The sequence below is a fragment of the Myodes glareolus genome, chromosome 10 (genome assembly GCF_982192425.1).
Source record: "Myodes glareolus chromosome 10, mMyoGla1.1, whole genome shotgun sequence".
NCBI classification, from domain to species: domain Eukaryota; kingdom Metazoa; phylum Chordata; class Mammalia; order Rodentia; family Cricetidae; genus Myodes; species Myodes glareolus.
This window is the reverse complement of record NC_142035.1, coordinates 41190648-41209489: the sequence shown is the minus strand read 5'-3', so window position 1 is coordinate 41209489 and position 18842 is coordinate 41190648. Positions and strand designations below refer to the sequence as shown.

The 18842-nt window shown below is 48.4% G+C and overlaps 1 protein-coding gene across 1 annotated transcript in view; it reads right to left on the bottom strand.

The window, feature by feature from the left end:
- Jag1 (jagged canonical Notch ligand 1) overlaps positions 1 to 18842 on the bottom strand; it is a 34817-nt gene that overhangs the window by 13468 nt on the left and 2507 nt on the right. The window contains exons 3-7 of the mRNA XM_085696779.2: positions 11505 to 11556; positions 6489 to 6743; positions 4830 to 4890; positions 934 to 1064; positions 399 to 518 (exon numbers count right to left, since the gene is read on the bottom strand). Coding sequence (XP_085552905.1) covers positions 399 to 518; positions 934 to 1064; positions 4830 to 4890; positions 6489 to 6743; positions 11505 to 11556 — 619 coding nt within the window. The remainder of the gene's footprint in view (positions 1 to 398; positions 519 to 933; positions 1065 to 4829; positions 4891 to 6488; positions 6744 to 11504; positions 11557 to 18842) is intronic.

Sequence of the window (18842 nt, the reverse complement as noted above, 5' to 3'; positions counted from 1 at the left end):
TACATGAAGGCCTTTATCAAAACAATGCCATCTTAATAAATTGTAAGTAAAATAATCTAGCTCTGTTCATCAGTTGCCTAGCCCCACCCTGCATTTCTTCAGTGAGCCACTGAATTTAGCTACAGATAAATCCAAGATCCTTAGGCGACCATTACTGTTGACACCTCAAGCTACTACTTCCTAGCTCCAAGTTTTATTTTTTTTATTTTTTTTGAGAATTCCCTACAATATATCTTGATCATATTCATCTCTTCCTCCAAATCCTCCCAAATTCAACCCCCACTTCCCTACCCACTCAACTTTGTGTCTTATAAAAAAACAATGAAACCTATTTGATTTTCAAACGATGTGTACAGAAAATGAAGATAAAGGGGTCCCGCCCAGCATGGGTCACTTACCAATTTCACAGTTGGGTCCTGAGTAGCCCTCTGGGCAGGAACATTGGTATTTGTCAGGACCAGTGTTGCTACAAGTTCCCCGGTTGAGACAAGGCTGATGAGTCCCACAGTAATTCAGATCTGTCAAAAGTCCCCAAAGTTATGAAAAAAAGCAAAAACAAACAAAGAAAAACCCTGCTAACTGGTCCCAGTTCTAGGTCATGCATGTTTTAAAAATAACCCACAACATTAAAAGTGAATTCAAACAGTCCTAAGAAGAGCATTTGCAAAAAGTTAAATAGGGCTATACCTATGTATATAGGTATACCTACGCTATATATGTATATAGCGTAGGTATACCTACGCTAGAGCCCTGGCATCTGCAAGGTCCTAGGGTTTAGCTCCAGCAACACCACACACACACACACACACACACACACACACACACACACACACACACATATATGTGGTATTATTGTAGTTCTGCCACATAACCTCTGTTCCCCCAACCCTTGCCAAGTCCCCAGGCCACCGCCAGGCTCCACAGCGGTCATACCTTTGTCACAGAGCTGTCCACCCCAGTTGGTCTCACAGAGGCATTGCCAGGGTTCATTGCACGTGCCGTGGACACATCCTGGGTGTGGGATGCACTTATCGCAGTACAGGCCCTGCCAACCATACTGGCACCTGCAGACAAGACAGCACAGCCCTCCCTTAGCCTTCTGAGCAGAGCAGCCGGGAATGCACCTAGTTACTGCCCACAGCTGTTGTTGTTGCTGTTTTGCCAGAAAGGACAGGATGGCAGACTTGCAGGGCACTCTGGAGGAATACTTCAGAGTTGGACCAAAGTTTGTCCTCTCAGCCTCCTCTAACAAAAGGAGAACTGTCCCGGGAGCTGCCAGCATGGGGTGCCCCCTACAAAGCCATTCTCTCCCCAGGCTCCCAGGAATGAACTAAGGGGTAAGGGCTGGTATAAATCAATCCCAGGTCCTCGGCAGGACAGACCATACAAGGGGAAGGAGCTTCTGGCGACAACAGCCATATACCTCTGCAATGCTGCACGAGAAGCCCAACTCCACCCTCCACACAACCTCAGTGCCCAGAATTCAGTGAGAGTGGAGGGTGGCAGGGAAGCTCCTCATTGCTTTGGCAGAGTCAAACAGAAAGGAAGGAGAGCAGCTTCAGTACAACAACCTGGAACCCTAAAGCCATTTCTGTAGGAAGGAGAGAGGAGCACCAGTGCTGGGAAACAGTTCCACAGATCATTCATGACCCACTACCCTGGCCAGGCATGCTGATTTATAGTTATTTATCACTTTAGAAAAAACGGGGAGGGGACGGGGTCAGTTTAGTTTATCTAGTTGTAGAGGGGTTGAGTTTCCCTTGTAAGTACCTTGTTCAACAGACTCTTTTGAGGTCAGATGAAACTTTTGATGCCCAAACAAAAACACAAACATAAACCTTCACCTGGGGTGGAGAGGGCAAGGTCTCACACCATTCTCCCCTCAAAGTTCCAGGCCTCTGCAACTTGAGCCTCCCTCTCAAAATCCATCTCAAACAAAGGGGCTGGGGAAAGGTAGGGACCAGCAGGCAGCCTGATAAGGTGGGGCAAATGTAGGCCCCGCGGAACCAACCAGCCTAAAGCGGAGCTGAAGGAAAAGGCAGGATTAGCTCCGGCTCTGTAAAAACCTCTCAGCTGTGACTCAGGGGGAAAGAAAAGAAAACCACCCCCTGGTGGTCCTCCCTCCCTTCCTGACCAGAAGGGCGGTCCTTCAGGGAGCTGGAGGCAAAGAGCAAATCCTGGTCATGGGAAAATTATAGAAATCTAGCTATTAGCTAATCACCCAGGCTGAGAAGCCACTGAACCCTTGAGAATCCGGACTACTTCCTAACTTCTTAAGACAGCCATCCACACCCAAACACCGACAGCCACTAAAATGCGGGGCTTAACGTAATCAGACACAGGATTCTGGTGTCTGTAAACAAGAGCATCAGTGGAAATGACAAGTGACTATTTTAAAAGGCTGACCTAAGAACAGGGGACGTCATTCGGTAGGAACAATTTTCTTCAGAAGCAGATACCCAAGTTAGTGGGAGAGAAGAGGGTAGGGAGCCATTCTGTCAGCTCAGTATTCTTAGATTAGAAGACACAATGGAACTGATGGGGCCATAGCAATACTGTCTTCCCTCAATGCCCCAAGTGGAAAGATGGGTACATTTCTTCAGTTTACCTAATAAAACCAAGCAGGACATCGGAGGACCCAACCTAACCTCCCTAAATAATAAAGGTTCAATGCCCATGCATAAAAAAAGCAACCACAGGAGGCCATGGATGACTTCAAATGAAAACAAACAAAAATCCTGACCCTAACAGAGACATCTACCAAGTTATCCCAGGGTAATGATAGATGATTAGCATTCTCATGAGAAACAGAGACTTTCCTGAGATGATGATTCATAATTAAGTTTGATATTTTGGGCAGGCTGGCACTAACCCAGCCAGTATACCCAGGAAGGGGCAACCTGAGTCTATAACAAAACCGATGAAGTTTTTTTTTTTCCTGTGGGTGAGTCAGGGGGGAAAAAAAAAAGCAAGCCCATGTAATACATAACCCAAAAGACAACTTACAGGTTAACTTGCCGTGCAACTATTTCTGGAGCAGGACCCAACCTGAACTTCCTTAGCTGGAAGGTTCTGTTTTGATATTCGTTCAAGGCAGAGAGAAGGAACTGGGCTGGGAGACTATGCAAATGGCATGTGGGAAAGTTGCACCTTAAGTAAATAAGGGCACTGGTGCATGTCTGGGCAGGGAGTGGGAGGTGAGACTTCGAAAGAGAAAGGGCTCAATTCTGGAAACAAAGCCTGTTGTTCTGGCTGGGAGGGACCTCCCCTGCCCAGCAGTGTGTTTATTCTGATGACAGAGACACACATCTCAGCCGGCCTCACTGATACTCATCTGAGCAGGGAGCAGGCTCCGAGGCCCTGGCATAACTGGCGCACGCACTTTCTCCAGAATGACCTTCATTGGCAGAGCCCCTGCAGGTGGGTTTCTGCTCGGGTCTCCGGCAGAGACTGCTGGGGGATGTCACAGTTAGTTAGCTGCCACCAGGCACACCGGCAGTGGATGAATCCTGTCCAAGCGCCCTGTAAATCCACTTACTCCGGGGCAACCTGTTCCCTTACTTCCTTGAGTCTCTCTTCAGCCTCAAGTTAGCCCTCCCGTGGCTCAGGAAGAGAACACGGGGTGCTGCTCAGAGGCATCAAGGTCAAGCCTACAGGTGACCAGTTCACGGAGCAGCCCCAGTGCTTACTCAGGGAGAAATCACTCAGTAAGGTTGTCAAAGGCACACTCCTAGGCCCACCTAAGGGCTAGGGAGTCAGTGGTACTTGGGTAGGGCCAAGAAACTATTTCTTGCCTGCGTTTCTAATAGTTCCTTGTTAATTCTCTAGTTTGGGGGTAACACAACCCACTGGGGTCCAGCACAGACCCTCAAAACTCAAGAACTACTTTTCAGTAAGAGCACCAGGTACCTCATTCTCTGAGTCTGTGCCTTAAGACTGTTTAAAAACTGTCTTTGACTCAGTCAGAGCAGCTTCCCGAGCGAAGGTGACAGGACTGAAGGGTCCACTTAGTGTCTCATCGAGTTTGCTAATTCTTAAAGGCTTTGGGAGAATAAAGTGTGAGGCCAGTCAAAATGCCACAGACACCAAAGGTATTTCCTGAAACAGGGCTTTTTCCAAATTGGCATAATATACATTTCAAAAAGGCCCCAAAACTGGGCCTCGGAAGGGGAAACAGGCAGGCTAGGTTTCCTTTCGGCTTCAGCTTTGTCCCCGACCATAAAGAACAGACTTCAAAGGGCAGCAGCAGAGTCGACATTCATCAGACTCAACTGAGCAGATTCCAGCACAGCCATTAACCTCTCAGCACCAGCCCAGCTCCCGCCTGCAAAGGGGCCAGGAGATTGTACTAATCCCATTCTAAAGAATGCTGGACTTTCGCCTATTGATGGAAAAAGTGGGGGAGGGTGACAGCGGAAAAGCGGGGGGGGGGGGGGACAGGGGGGGAGAGACACAAGGACACAAAGCTCCATCCCAGTCCAGGCCATCAGCACTTAAGGAAGATTATGAACATGTCTTGTCAATTTTCAGAACAGTTAATGCAAGAAGATGCCAGCTATGCCCGCTAAGTTTTGTTGGTTTGGGTGTTTTTTTGTTTTTTTTTGGGTTTTTTTTTGTTTTTTTGGACCAAAGAAGTACATTCCACCAAACAGCTGGCATGATTTAATAAGCTTTGGATGTGCCTGTTTTGCTTTTTTTCTCCCCCAACTTATTCATTCTCCAAAGAAAAAGAGGCACATTCACAGTGAAGTCAGTCTCTGTGTAGCATCAAAGAGGAGAAACAAGAAAAAAGAAAAGGAGAAATTACTGAAGATCCATTGGTCATTTACCTGCAGTCACCTGGGAGCTTGCAGGAACCATGCTTGGGACTGCAGCCCTGTCGGCAAATGGCTGCAAAAAAACAAAGCTTTATTAGCACACAACACTGCCTATGCCTTTCAGGCCACTGTCGTGAGAATGGCCTAGTATATAAAACTGGGGGCCCACATGACAAATCCATGTTCAAACTTCAAGGCCATGTTAGCAGATCTTCAAAATACAATACTGTTTGGGGACAAACTGAAAATGCATGATGAGGGAAGCCCCTTATCATGTCTGTTGCTTCAGCCTTGTCTGGGCCCAGTTTCCCTCACAAGAGACGGAATAAAGAATCCTGCCTCCCTACCCCAACTCTGTTCCATCCCCTCATCTTCAGGTGAGCCTTCCACTAAATGCCTGGTTTCAACAATCCCACGGGGCTAAAGAACAAGGCCGGCTAATCTTGTGGCCAAGTTGCCTCACAAAGCAAACTCTATACTTCTCATGGGAAAGAAAGAAATCAAGCAGACACTTAGGGAAGCAGACACTTAGGGAAACACACACACGGGGACATACACATACACACACACACACACACACATTAGAGAACTTAAGTAATTGTTATCTAATTTTAAAATATAATTATTTCAAATATATTGAGCAATCCCTTCTGTCATCAATTCCAGAAGTGCCATCTTTTAAGACAAAAAACTATTGTCATACCAGCTACTGAAGAAAGGAATACTGCCCAAGAGACCATCTGCCCTCACGTGCCCCCTTCCTCAGAGTTCAAAGATAAACAAAGGAGTTTATTTAATTATTGTGTAAATCAGGAAGGGACATTATACGTCCATGAGGGGACAGCAGATGACCTGGGATCCCCAGCTCTATTGCTACAAATGAGAATTACTGAATTCTAGGAGTATAAGGGACAAAAGACAGTAAGGGACTCTCAAAAAGCTCAGGTTCCTTTGGATGGGTTCAGTCATAAGGAATATGAAAGAACAAGGGAAACACCTACCCTCCCCCCACCCTTAATGTCACAACCTCAAAGACGTCCAGTGAAACTTGCTGCAGTGACATGGGAGCTCAGGGCAGTCATTCCCCCCTGGCACAGCCTGCTCAGTCATCACTGGCCTGGCCTGTTCCTGTTTGGCACCAGGCTCCGCAGAAATACAGTCCGAGGAGGGGGATGTGGTAATAGGAGACAGGAATGGGGAGACAGATGAGGCTGAAGGAGGAGCTGAGCAAGGCTACGGTCTCAGCTGGGGTCTGAGATCCCAGGGGAAGCTCCAGAGTGTGAATCTTATACCACAGTGTTAAGGCAAAGGGGCTGGCCTTTGGAAGACGCCCCTCCCCGTGTCAGTCACTCTGTAACTGTTTGCTGTAGGGCTGGGGCAGAAGAGGGGCTCCTGCCTGGCCAAGGACAACTCCCTGGAGAAGGAGCAGCTGCGAGCTGTTAGCAGCCAACACTCACAGCAGATGGGGGATGGGGACACCAGCTGGTAGAGGAGATCTGGACAGGGCACCGAGAGAATCTTCGACAGACAGCATCTTCATGGTTCGGTCCACGATAACAGCAATACCCCCACCCTGCCACCTCGACAGCCTTGCTGTAAGGGTGGGAACCTGGCACCAAAAGCGAAAGGCCACCAGCACTTGCCAACCCACCCAGCTGCGTGCACACCTACCTTTGTTACACTCCGGACCCATCCAGCCTTCCATGCAGGTTTTGTTGCCATTCTGGTCACAGGCATAGTGTCCAAAGAAGTCATCTCTAGGCCGACAGAACTTATTGCAGCCAAAGCCGTAATAATGGTCATCACAGGTCACTCGGATCTGGTACTCAAAGTGAGCAATCCCCGTGTTTTGTTTCAGTGTCTGCCATTGCCGGCTGGGGTTTATCATGCCGGAGTGAGAGGCCTTTTCGATTATGCTATCAGGTTCTAGAGGCAAAAAAGAAAAAGAAAAAAAAAATCAAAGATGACACTCATTAACATTCACATTAGCATCTTCTGCTCTGACCATTTTTGGCTACTTTCAGACTAGAAACAAACACACACGGTACAAAAAATATGCCAATTCATCCCTTAAACTCATTACCAGGTGCTTCATAGTATTTCCTTGCCTGGAGATACCATTAAATCCACGCACCTCATCCCTGATCCAGAGGCACACAAGTCACCAATGTTGGCCTCTTGCTATTCACAGCTCTAACAAGCGTGTTGGATGGGACTGTGGGACCAGCAACAAGAACGATCCTAAGAACGTTAGGGCAGATTTGGAGGAAACACACAAGCAACACATTCCATCCATGGATGATTCCCCAACTCCCTGCCAGCAAAGCCTTGTGGGTCCGTCTTCCAACAGCACCCAGGGATGTACCAGCAGCTTTACCACAGTCTGATCCCTGCCCAAGAGATATAACACTGTTTGAACTGGTCTTTAGTGACAGTGACCATTTAATTTGTTCCTGTGCTCTGGGTCCTTTGCCAACTTTCCTAACATATTGCTGGCCGCACTAATTTGCAAAAAACTCCTAGATGTTACAGAAGGCTGCCCCTTGGGAAATTTTACTTTAAAAGAAATTTTACTGTTCCAGATAAGGTTAGTGATCTGTATTTCCATTTGATTTTCAAGTTTTCTTGAAAAAGCTCGATTTTCTTCACTGAAAGTCAAGGGGCAGTTTGCCATACACGAAAAACAAACACAAACATTACTAAACTCTTTTCAGCTGGCATTCCATTGGCCGCACCAAAAACCTCTCACTTTTCTCAGCCGCGTAAGTCGGCAGCTGCAAGAGTAACTCCGCCTGCAGACAGGTAGGCTGCGGCGCCATGGTGCTTGTTGTCTCTTCTCACTCGGGTTCCTTAAATATGCCTGCTAGGCAAAGTAATGTCTAGAGTCCAAGCAGGTCTCAGAAGCAGTAAGACCTGGCCTCTACACTGAGGTCACCTGCCATCTAGTCTAAGAAAAGAGACAGGTACTAAAATAGCGCCAAACCCCAGGAGCAAGGAGTGCAGAAGCATGTGAGCAGACAACAAGGCTCGAAGTCGGCACTCAGCCTGGTGCTGTTTGTTTTCTTAAACCTGCCAGTCATCACCTTGTCAAATGCAAGGCCACCTTGGAGAGGCAACGTCGGCCCTCCTTGCAACGTCTTTGTGATTCTTGCACACCCACACCACTGTTTTTCTAGGCCTTGGGCCTGTGCTCCTTGACAAAGCTAGACAAGCCCTACAGGTGACCAGGGGAAGAACTCCTGGGTGGCTCCATCCACAACCAACACAGCACAGCCCCAGCCAGTCTGGACCGCGGTGTGGGCAGGAAACGGCCTTGAACAAGCCCACAGTGCCTTCAGGCTTACATCCAGCAACGCACAGAGCCACATGCAGGTTAACACTGTACTTGAGTTTTTGCAAACATACACAGAGCAAAGAATGGCAAAAATGCCTCTCCACTAACTGCCTGTTTGCTTTGCAGATTCAGTTAAGAAATGGAGTGGGCTGTTATTGCGTGGTTAGAAGAGCTTAAGGAAGGAACTGTTGAACACAGTAGCCACATCACAAAGGTATCTTAGCTTCTCCCAGGCTGATACCATCAATTATTCAGACCAGAGGTCAGGACCATCCCGAGGGTGCTGAATGGTGCAGAACTCTCCAGGAAAGTGCTGGTAACTTCGGAATCCTCGGGGAGCCAACAAAGCTATGGAAACAACTTGATACCCACTGAGGCAAGAGGCTCCAGCATATGTGACATGCTCCACGCTGTCCAGGTTATGGAGCCCGAGTTTCCTGCGTGACAACTCTACACTGTCACCTGACTCGGCTCTCCCATCAGTTTAGGCCACTAAGTACCAGGGGCAGCTCACCTGGGGCAGTCCCAGCCTTAGGACTAGAAAGGAATGTGAGCACACATCCTAGTATGTTTCAATGGCATAAAGGTGCATCATGAAACATACAAACACCCTTGTACGCCAAGAAGGAGGGGGGGGGGACACAAAGAATACAACTCGAGGACCAGCCAGAAAACCTAGACAGTAGCCTTATCTGAGAAGGCTAAGCTATATGGAAAACCTGGTCTCCAGGATTGCTGGTTATGTTTACCTACCCATCAATCAAATAATACCATATCCTGAAATCTTTTGCTCAGGTGGAAAAAAGAGAAACCTGGATCTTTATATGCTGTAGTCCTGATCCACATTAGAAATGACTGGAAGCCAGCCTTGGGACTTCAGAGGCACCTGAGCTTAATCTGGTCTCCATTCTGTTCATGCGGGCTCACTGCGCTGCTGATGTGAAAAGGAAATCTGTCCCCAAGTTCAGGGAGCTGCAAAGTGTCGTCCATGGCCAGCATGTTTGCACCTCAATGAGCTATCGAAGGACAGTCTGCACCATTGGGTTCCCCGACATCCTCAAGTGCTTTGGAAGGGCAGAGGGTAAAGAAAACAAGGAGTCGAACATCCTGGGAAGAACAAATAGTACACACCAAGGTCCTGGGACAAGAAAGAAATGTGATACACTCTAGAAGAAAAATCGATAAAGAATGCCTTGGATACAGACACAGTAGACAAGGCATGTTAAGACAAGCCATGAGGGAAAAAAAAAAAAAGAAAAGGCCCAAAAAGATCTGACCCAAGAGCCATGGGAAGCTATTAAGCAGTTCGCTTTTACTATTAGGGTGGCCATCACATGTAATGGTCAAGAAAAATAAAGTAAAGATGGAGCAAGAATGGAGATGACATTGGGAGTTGACCAGAGCCAATAAGGACAGGCCCTGTGGCAGTCATGCTAGCTCAGAGCAAGCAGGCAGTGCAGCGGCCAGACCTGCAGCGGCAGACGTGTCAGCAGGCGCTTGGATTCATAGGGAGGGCCAAAGGACAAGATGGTTCAGAAGTTGGAGGCTGTGAGGCTGGGGACAATAAAAGAGCACACGGGGGCCTTCCGGATGTATGGCTTATGGCACTGGTTCTCCAAATCCTGGTGTTTATCACCCGGAAAGGGCTCCGTTAAAGGGGGAGTGCTCTCAGAGAGGACAGACATCCATTGAATTTGTGATACCTGGGAAATATGGGCAAAAGATAAAGAAGGAGAATAGGAACCCAGAAAAGCCACCTGCAAACTCAACTGCAGTGGGCAACCGTGATGTCACCCACTCTTCCTAGAAAGTGAGATCTGAGAGCACTTGGTTCTCACCTCAGCCAGGGACGGGTTAGCCTAGGAAGAGATGAGATAGACATCCAGGAATCCCAAGGTGGAGGGATTTCCACTGCTGAGAAACGTGGACAACTATGGGGAGCTGTGGACGTGCTGCAGATCCCTGGGAGAACAGCTCTGGAGTGTGATACAGATGCTGGGGTAGGAATCCTCTCCCAGGTCCTTATCAGACATCCTGACCTGGTCAAGGATGGATAGCAATCCATCCATTGGATTACTTAAACTGTTAGCAGAATACCAGTCCTGCACCAGTGCAAAGAAGGTCCACATCTTCTAACCCCCTGTGCATTGTTTTATACGTAAGGCAGACTGACAGAAAGTCTGCACAGAGAGCTCAGTGTTTGTGGGAGGGGAGAACAGACAGGTATCCATGACCTTAGCTGACATCAATCATAAGCAAGACTAGCCGAGAGCCGTAACACCACCCTCAAAGGATAAATGTGCTTCACTATGAGATAGCTCAGACCCTGACCTTCCACAAGCTCCTTCCTAGAGTGTCTAAATAGCTGGATGCCTAAGCAAGAGGACATCCCAAATGACAGGCAGCCTGCCTCACACCAGGGCTGGGCAAGGATTCTGTGACCCTAAGCGGCCTAGGAATCCAGCTCCGCTGAACTGCCCACTGAATTTAAATGCAGCCATAACTACACCCATGCTATATAGGAACTGACTGCCTTGAGCTATAGTAGAACAGCGCAGTGATGTTGACAAGCAAGAAAAGGTAAACATGTGTCTTCTTCCTGAACAGAACAAAAACTCTGAGAGAATCAGGTTTTCCAACAAGAACCGAGGCTCTGGCGATCAAAAAGGACCGTCCGTCTCCTTTGACATGAGGGGAAGACATGTTAAGTCACAGTTGACCACCGTCACCAGAGCACACCTTCACTGCCTCACCCCCACCCCACCCCCACCTCACATACCCCTCTGCAGGCCTGAAAAGCAACCTGCCTAGAAAACAGAGCCATCTTTCAGAAGGGACAGGGCAGGTCACGACTTCAGGGGCTCTGAAATTCTGCTTCAATGGGAGGTTTGTGGCGAGCAGTGTGGGAAACTCAGGCTGGCTCGAGGCTCACCTGCCCACCCAGTGAAATTTAAGGTTGGTCTTTAGAGACCAGCACCTCCCTCCGCGGCTTTATCTTTCTGATGAGAGATTAAATGCTCACTTCAAGTTTAAATGGACTCTTAAGAAGCCACCACTTTGATCCTTTAGCAGTCTACAAGGTTTTAAAGTTGTAAAACCATTAAGATCTCCATCCAGAGATAATCTAGGACCCTTTTTTTGCAAGGACTGAGTAAACCGGGAGTCTATTCTGGCTACTTAATATTTCAGATGAAAGTCCTAGGGAGTGAAGGCAGGGACCCCACAGACAGGTTCAGCCCGGTTGGGGGCAGGGCAGGTGGGAGAGGGGCACTGGGGGCTTGTCCTCTGGCAGATCTGCCCAGCACTGCACTTCACCAGCATTTCGGGGGACAATTCCCTGAGGAGATACTTACGAACAGTGTCGTTACTGGAATCCCATGCCTCCACCAGCAAAGTGTAGGACCTCTGCAAGACAGATAAGCCAAGTTGAGTGAGTCAGATAGAATGGGTCAACCCTACGGTGCTGCAGCCTCGGGGCCTCCCTGTGTGTTCTGCTGACCCAAAATAGAAAGTCAAAAGGCAACTGGTTATCTGAAGCCAGACCAACCTCTACTTTTTCTCTTCAGCTCTCATCCCAGGCTGACACCTCCTTCCACCCGGCAGGGGCACACTGGGGCTCAGACCAAGCAAGCCAGTAGCCCAGAGTCCTGACCAGAAAATAGTACCTCCCTATATGGGAGCACATAACATATAGGTTTCCCAAACTTTTCAGTCCCTAGTTCTAGTGCATGAGAAAACACACACACACACACACACACACACACACACACACACACAAAGAATTTCTCCCAGGCCAACCTACTCAGGTGTTTGCACTGAGAAGAGAGCTGCTAGGGTTACGCTTTGGGCCCCGGTGGGGGCAGTCCCCAGGGAGGCCCCCTTTTCCTTTTCAGAACCCCTTTGAAAGCCCTGTCTGTGTGAGACCATCCCAGCTCCCACAAGTATCAGGTGACTCTCGGAAGAAGGAGGGGTAGGGCTCAAAGACTTAAGACAAAGGCAGCAACCTAGCATGGGTGGTGGGGTGGGCAGCGGCAGTCTGTGGGAGAAAGTACAAAGGAGAAGCCCCCGCACACCCATGGGTTATATTTATTGATGAGCCTATCTGTCAATAAGATCTAACATTCCTCGAATAATCAGTTGGGTAACTAAACAATTTCCCTGGGTCCTGGCAAGAGGCCAGCTATTCTGCTGCAGCCCTCATCTTCTCTTCTGAACTCGTCTCTGAATTCTGCCCTCTTCCCCAAGACCCCAAGGCATGAGAAAATCTCCACTTTTCCTCTTCCCTCGCCATAGGCACTAAGGTGAAGCTTGCCAAACCTATCTGGGGGCTAGAGAAATAGTCGAGTAAAGGAACGGAGCAGGTTGCTGGAGCCTGACGCTGCCACCACCAGGAACCCAGGCAATGCTTACGTTGCTCCGATAACCGCAGTGCCACCAGAAACACTGCTGCCAGGGGAAAAGATGGCACCGATAGGGTGAATACTTGGGAGAAAAGCAGGAGGTTTCATTCATAAATCCAGGCCAGCTTAGTACTCTGTCAGTGACACAGCAGGTCCGCTTTGACAACAAGAATATCTTGCGATAGACCCTGCCTTGGAATTCAGCCGAAATATGTTTCATACTTACAGCAGGATTCCATTTCGTTCACTGATAACTGTGGGAAAATGCTCACAAAGCAAGCAAAACCGGGCAAGCTGGGGCACATACCCAGCCCTCTCTGGTTAGTGGCTGGAGGTCCAAATACATTGTTATTGTCGTTAATATTTTATTAGTGAAAGTTACACCTTATTTACAGCCTCTTTAAGCTTCCGAGGACTTCCTACAAATTATAGGACTCTTCCCAAAGAGCAGCAAGAAATTATATTTCTCTACTGATTCATGGTGAGAGCCAAGTCGAAATGAGGCCAGATGTGTGGCTGATTCTGTATAATTAAGCCCTTCATTTGTTGGTCACGTTGAGGCCCACATCCTTCACTTCAACAATATTGCTGTAATTAATCCTCTGATTAAATGCATTGATACCAAGAGTTTTGACAGACTTGCACAAGCACTAAACACACATAATACCCACAAACACCACTGCAAAGGAAGGTGCCGTGGAACCAGCTGGCGCAGCAGGATGAACTCAGAGTCATAGTCAAAGCAGAAGGAATCCGTAGACCTTGCACAAGAACTTGTAAGATCAAGCCATCTGCCAGGTTCTTCTTGGATTCGAAAGTTGATGACCAACCCTACCCCAGCTAGAGGGAACAGAACTGTTCCACAGCCCCATGGGCTGGCACTATGATCTTTCAATCAAGTGCCTTCCTATTGGGAGGTGGAAGGGGGCTTGAGTTAGGGTAGGGGCCTGCAGTGACAACTTTTCTCTCGCTTGAGAGCTTGGATTAGAGCTCCCGGTCTCCTGGGGCCTGGGTGCCCTGCCTTCAGAGAAAGGATTCCCTGCAAGGCTTTTATTAAGAGGCATTCTTCCCTCCCACTCCATCCCCACACTATAGATCAACAATCAAGATAATTTGGCAATGATTATTAGTTGCTAGGGAGCTTTAATTTTTTCCCAGGCCCACGCTTGACCTCTGTACATCCCCAGCTATATCTCCTAACTCTGCGACACTAGACCATGTGTACCTCATGCCACTCAAGCAGATGCCCAGCCCCAAATCAGCACATGTGACTGGCTGCTCCAACCCCCTCCCCCCCCCCCCGCAGAGGCCGAGTCCCCAGTCCAAGGAGGGCTTGGAAGGGGCTTAGGAAGGCAAGTTTTAGCTGAATCTTAACTTCACACCCCCCAAAAACAAACAAAAAACAAATCCTGAGTTTCTGGGGTTCAAACAGTAAAAGACTTTGAGGAGTCACCTGGATTTCTTCTTGTGTCCTAAAGTCTCCCCAGCGTAGTAGTCTGGGGGCAAAACAAGAGTCACGATAGTTACCAGATCTTCCATCTGGATTTGCAAGTGAGTCACTTCTGGCCCTTCCCAGCCCGGGGCTCAAGGACATCTGGCAGCATGGCAGCTGACTCCCATTCTTGTGAAGCATCAAAAAGCACTGGTCAGCTTTCAGAATGGCCTTTTGGGAGATTTCCATGCAATTTTACCTACAGAAGAGTCTTGGCATCAAAGTCACCAAGGCATACCAGTCCCCATGTTGCCGTACCAAGGCTCTGACACCAGGCACCACCTCCTATCCTTCACACTTGAGCTGCTGGTCTAGGGTTCATTCTTTGTCCTGCCCCACTCCATGGCGGTTACCTTGGCACTGGGCAAAGCAGTAAGCACTTAATTGCCACATTAAGCGGGGGGTGTGGGGGAGAATGTAAGAAACAAAGGTGATTGTGTTGGCAGCTGGGAGCTTCCTTTTCCTGGCAACAGTGGCAGCCAAACCAAGCCCGAAGAAGTGGCTGCCTCCCCTCCTGCCAAGCAGAGGGACACAAACAAACCGCCATCCAAACAGCACGCGTGTGGAGTCCAAAAACCCCAGACCGCTGCGACAGGCAGGCCCGCCAGAGGCATGCGCATCCTGGGAATGCCCTGAGTGCCAACACAGCCATTGTACATAGCCTGCTGGCCCCGGGTCTGTCAGGGGCCCTGCATGCGCTCTGCTGACTCAACTGTTGCTTCCTGTCACTGGTCCTGTATTAGCAGTATTTCTGGAGAGGCCCCATTCTTCTCTGTAATCCTCACTTCAGTCAGTCCAGCCAGCTCTATTGTCCTGCCCGCGTCTGGGTGGCCAGAGTATAAAATATTCCAGGCACAAAACATGTGAAACAAAAAAAGGTTTCAGAGAGTCCATGTGTGGGCACACACAATTCCTGTCTTTTAGGGTTTTGGCAAGGTGAGGGGTGAAGAAAAGGCCACTCCCCCTAGTGCGTGCAAGCTGATGCTCCCCGTCACGGAAAGCAACCATTTCTGCAGGGTTTGACATGTCAATAGAGGGTGATCTGGTGACAAAGGGTGATTTTCTCATCAAAGCCCACCTCAAAGGCTCACCGAGGGGTCCCGGAGCTCATATCCAGATTGGAGACTCTCAATGAGGGGCCCCTAACCCCGTTCCCATCATTACCCTCACCTGTTAGAAAAGCATCCCACTGATAATTAAATGCACCAGTTACAAAAGGGTGGCGAGGTTAATAGATAGAATACCGAGAAGCCAGCCAAGCACAACCATCCAGCTCACACAGAGCAAGCCTGAACAAGAAGCCTTTCTACTTATTTACCAAAAGCGCATAGAAACTGGGCTGAGCTGGTAGAGGACTCAGTTTGATTATTTACATGCCCCCTTTAACCACTAGGAGCCACCCTGGGAATGTCTTCCCCACGCATGTGCTACTCCAATAAGAGATGTTACTGACACCATGAATAAGGGCCAAGGGGCTGCCTGTGGGCCAAGATGCAATCCGAAGTCAGCAGCAGCAGTTTCTGAATTCAAGACCTCCCTGCCATGTTGGACTCTTCACTTTCATGCCTCCAGATGTGTCCTCCAGCCCTTGGAAGGGAAGGTTAAGTCGCTTGTGTTCTAATTATTTTTAAAGTACATTTAAGAGCTGGAGTCAAACGCCACTTCTGAGCAGCTTGAATCCCAAAACCTCGGGGTCGGGGATACTGCTAGCACTTTACCAGGGAAAATTCTCAGGACTGTTTGTCATTATGGATCCTCAAGTTCGCTCTATGCACACACACACACACACACACACACACACACACACACACACACACAGTTTATGCGCCCTCACATTGTTAAGTAATCTAGAAAACCCGACACTGGGACCAAGTCTGGCCCTTCTTCAACAGGAACAGCGCGACTTTGAGTCCGGCTGCCCAAGCCTGCTGCCTGCATCCCTGTTTTCACATGTGAAATGTGAAGACAACTATTGGCTTCCGTCTTATTTTTTTCACAGTCTCTTTCCTCCATGCTAAATTTCCTGCTTGTCCTCGTTCCAAGGTGTCCCTGAAGGTCCCAGCATGTGTAAAGATGTTAGGCTCTCTGGGCAGTTATTCCTCTAACCACATTGCTGCAGCCTCTTCTTCTGACCCCTTCAGCTTCCAACAGCTCTGAGCCTAAAGCTTCCCCATTTTCTACAAATGCTCTGAGTCCCCATAGAATTATGGGTGTGGAGCTGGTGGGCTGCAAATTCCTCTAAGTACTGGAGGCTTGAGCAAGTTGCTAAGAAACAAGACAAGGAAGAAGAAAACACGGAGAAGGTTATACCTGCAGGAAAAGGAAAACTATTAGAAACCAAGTAAGTCCTTGGGACAGCAGCCCATGCAGGTCACAGCTTTCTACTGGGCTTGCAAAGCCACCCGGCCCCAATGTTTCCCCCAAAGCCTAGCACTGCAACATAAACATGTTTGAGGCCGATTTCTTAAAGAAAAAGAATGTTCTCTCCATGCATAGAACATCCCTTGTGCTGAACACATACACCAGGGTCCTGTCTGCACACACGCTAAGCACGCAGGTGAGATACAGTAAGAGCTAACTTAAAGAGAACCTTATTCCTCTGTCGTCCATGTGTCCATACACATCTAGAGGAAAGATGGCAGAGAGCATAATTATACCCAAGGACTGGTAATTTACATTCTGTGACTAACCACCTGAAGGCAACTTGACTCTAACCCTGGTTATTTAGTTACTCAGGCTGTAAGTGGGAGAAGGGCTCAAGCCGGCATCCTTTGGCCCTGTTACAATCACATTTCGTTGGCTTTTCCTAAAATAATGAAACTCAGCAAGACTCTGAACGGGGTCAATGGTATTTAAAGATAAAGCCAGATACTACGGTTGTCTTCCCCAAGTCATTACAAGCTAGGGCCACCAATGCAGCTATATGACTGAGGTTTTCAAAAACACAAGTCATTACACTAATGCATTTTTAATGAGCAGGCACTCCTGGGATTTTGAACTAATTCGGGGAGGTGCAAATTAACCATTTCAGTGATTTATTAATGCTTATTCCCAAATCATTTCTTGTTAAGCCCAATTACCTGTCATAATGATGTTCTTATCACCTAGTACCCCAAATTGAGAAGAATAAATCAAGCCAGTTGCGGCAAGTGGAGCTCCCTTGCAGCAGGGATGACAACGCAATCAGAAGCCACCGGCACAATGCTAAAGGACTGGGACCATGCAGCTGACCCCAAGTGGGATGTAGCCCAAGGGGGATATAACCAAATGTGCTGCTGATGCAGGGAGGCCCACGTCAGAGCATCGCTCATGCTGGGTGTAGACTGTTTCACATCTGACCAAATCATTTCCTCTTCTTCCTCTCTAGACCACGAACGGGGGCCATGATACCAAACAAAAAGACAGAAATTGCATGACCTTCGCTGGACTAAGTCTTGCCAACCGCAGTGTTTCCCTTCCCTTGGAAGCCAACTTAGGAGGACTTAGCCCAAATGACAACTGGGCCTGCTTAGGGGTTGGCAGCTTATGTGGCTAAGAGGCCAAGGGAGCCTGTTTGCTTTTTAAACTCTGTTCTTTCCTTGAATCCTATTATCCACACATCACATTCCACTGTTACCTACCCAAGGGGGAATTTTTTTTTTTTTAAATTTGTGGAGCTCAGAGTCAAACCCAGGGCCTGTGAGAATACTAGGCCTATACTCTGCCAGTAAGCCACCCGCTATCCTGGAGACCAGATTTTTGAAGACAAACTTCTAATGTTAATTACTGAAGTCAATGAAGCTGTGCTATCCACTAACTAGTGAAGGTTAAGGCTTTCGCGGAAGCTCACTCACCCGGGAGTCGTTCTTGAAGGTTACAGACAGCCACGTTTCTCTAACCACACTGAGGAAAATAAACTCAAACAATACACCCAAACTTCAGCTTCTCCTGGGAAGTAGAGCTTGTATTTCACAGGCGGCCTTTTTTGGGGCAGCAGGGTGGAGACTTGCTTATGAGTGATGCATGTACTTGCTTGGCCCAGCTTCAAAAGAACCTCCATTCGCAGTGCTGACCCAGTGGGTCTCTCTCTTTCTAGAAAAGTCGACTCTATTTCATGGTTGGTGACCCGTGGGGCCTGAAGGCACTGAAGAGTACTCAGCGCCTTTAGTGGCGGGGCAACCTGCTATCCACCCATACCATTTCAGCTCCTTGTCTGTGAAGGGCTCTGCCAGGTGTCAGATGCAGACAGCCACACTTCTAGGTCACTTTTCCCCAGCTACCCCGAGGAGCAAGCCTGTCTGTTTTCATCCAAGTCATCCTCCCTCTGACCCCTCTCTCCAAAATAAACCTCAGCCAGGCCTGCCGGTTTTTTTTTTTTCCACATCACTAATAAGACTCCTTTTATGGTCTTGTGAAAAGCGAGGGGGTCGGACTGATCCTAGGGAGGGTGGAACCACCTGCAGGCCCCTTCCTCCTAAAGTCCAAACACAGTTCAAGGGCAGCCAGCATTCACCCTAAGCTTGGACCCAGCCAGATTTAGAGATGGCCAACCTCTTTAGCTTAAAGTGCTCCCTAATAGGGGATTAACAAACAAGACAAACATTCTTTGTAAAAGTGAAATCCCACAACAGACACAGCCCGCAGATCTGAGGAGAGCTTCACTTACAGCAGCAAGCCCCTGCCAAAATAAGACCCTTTTAATAGCATGTTTTCGATAACTGTCTTATCGCACCCACGGCAGAGGCCAACTCCTGTAAACGCAGACTTTAAGAGCCAGCTCAGCTTCTCTCTCTCTCTCTCTCTCTCTCTCTCACACACAC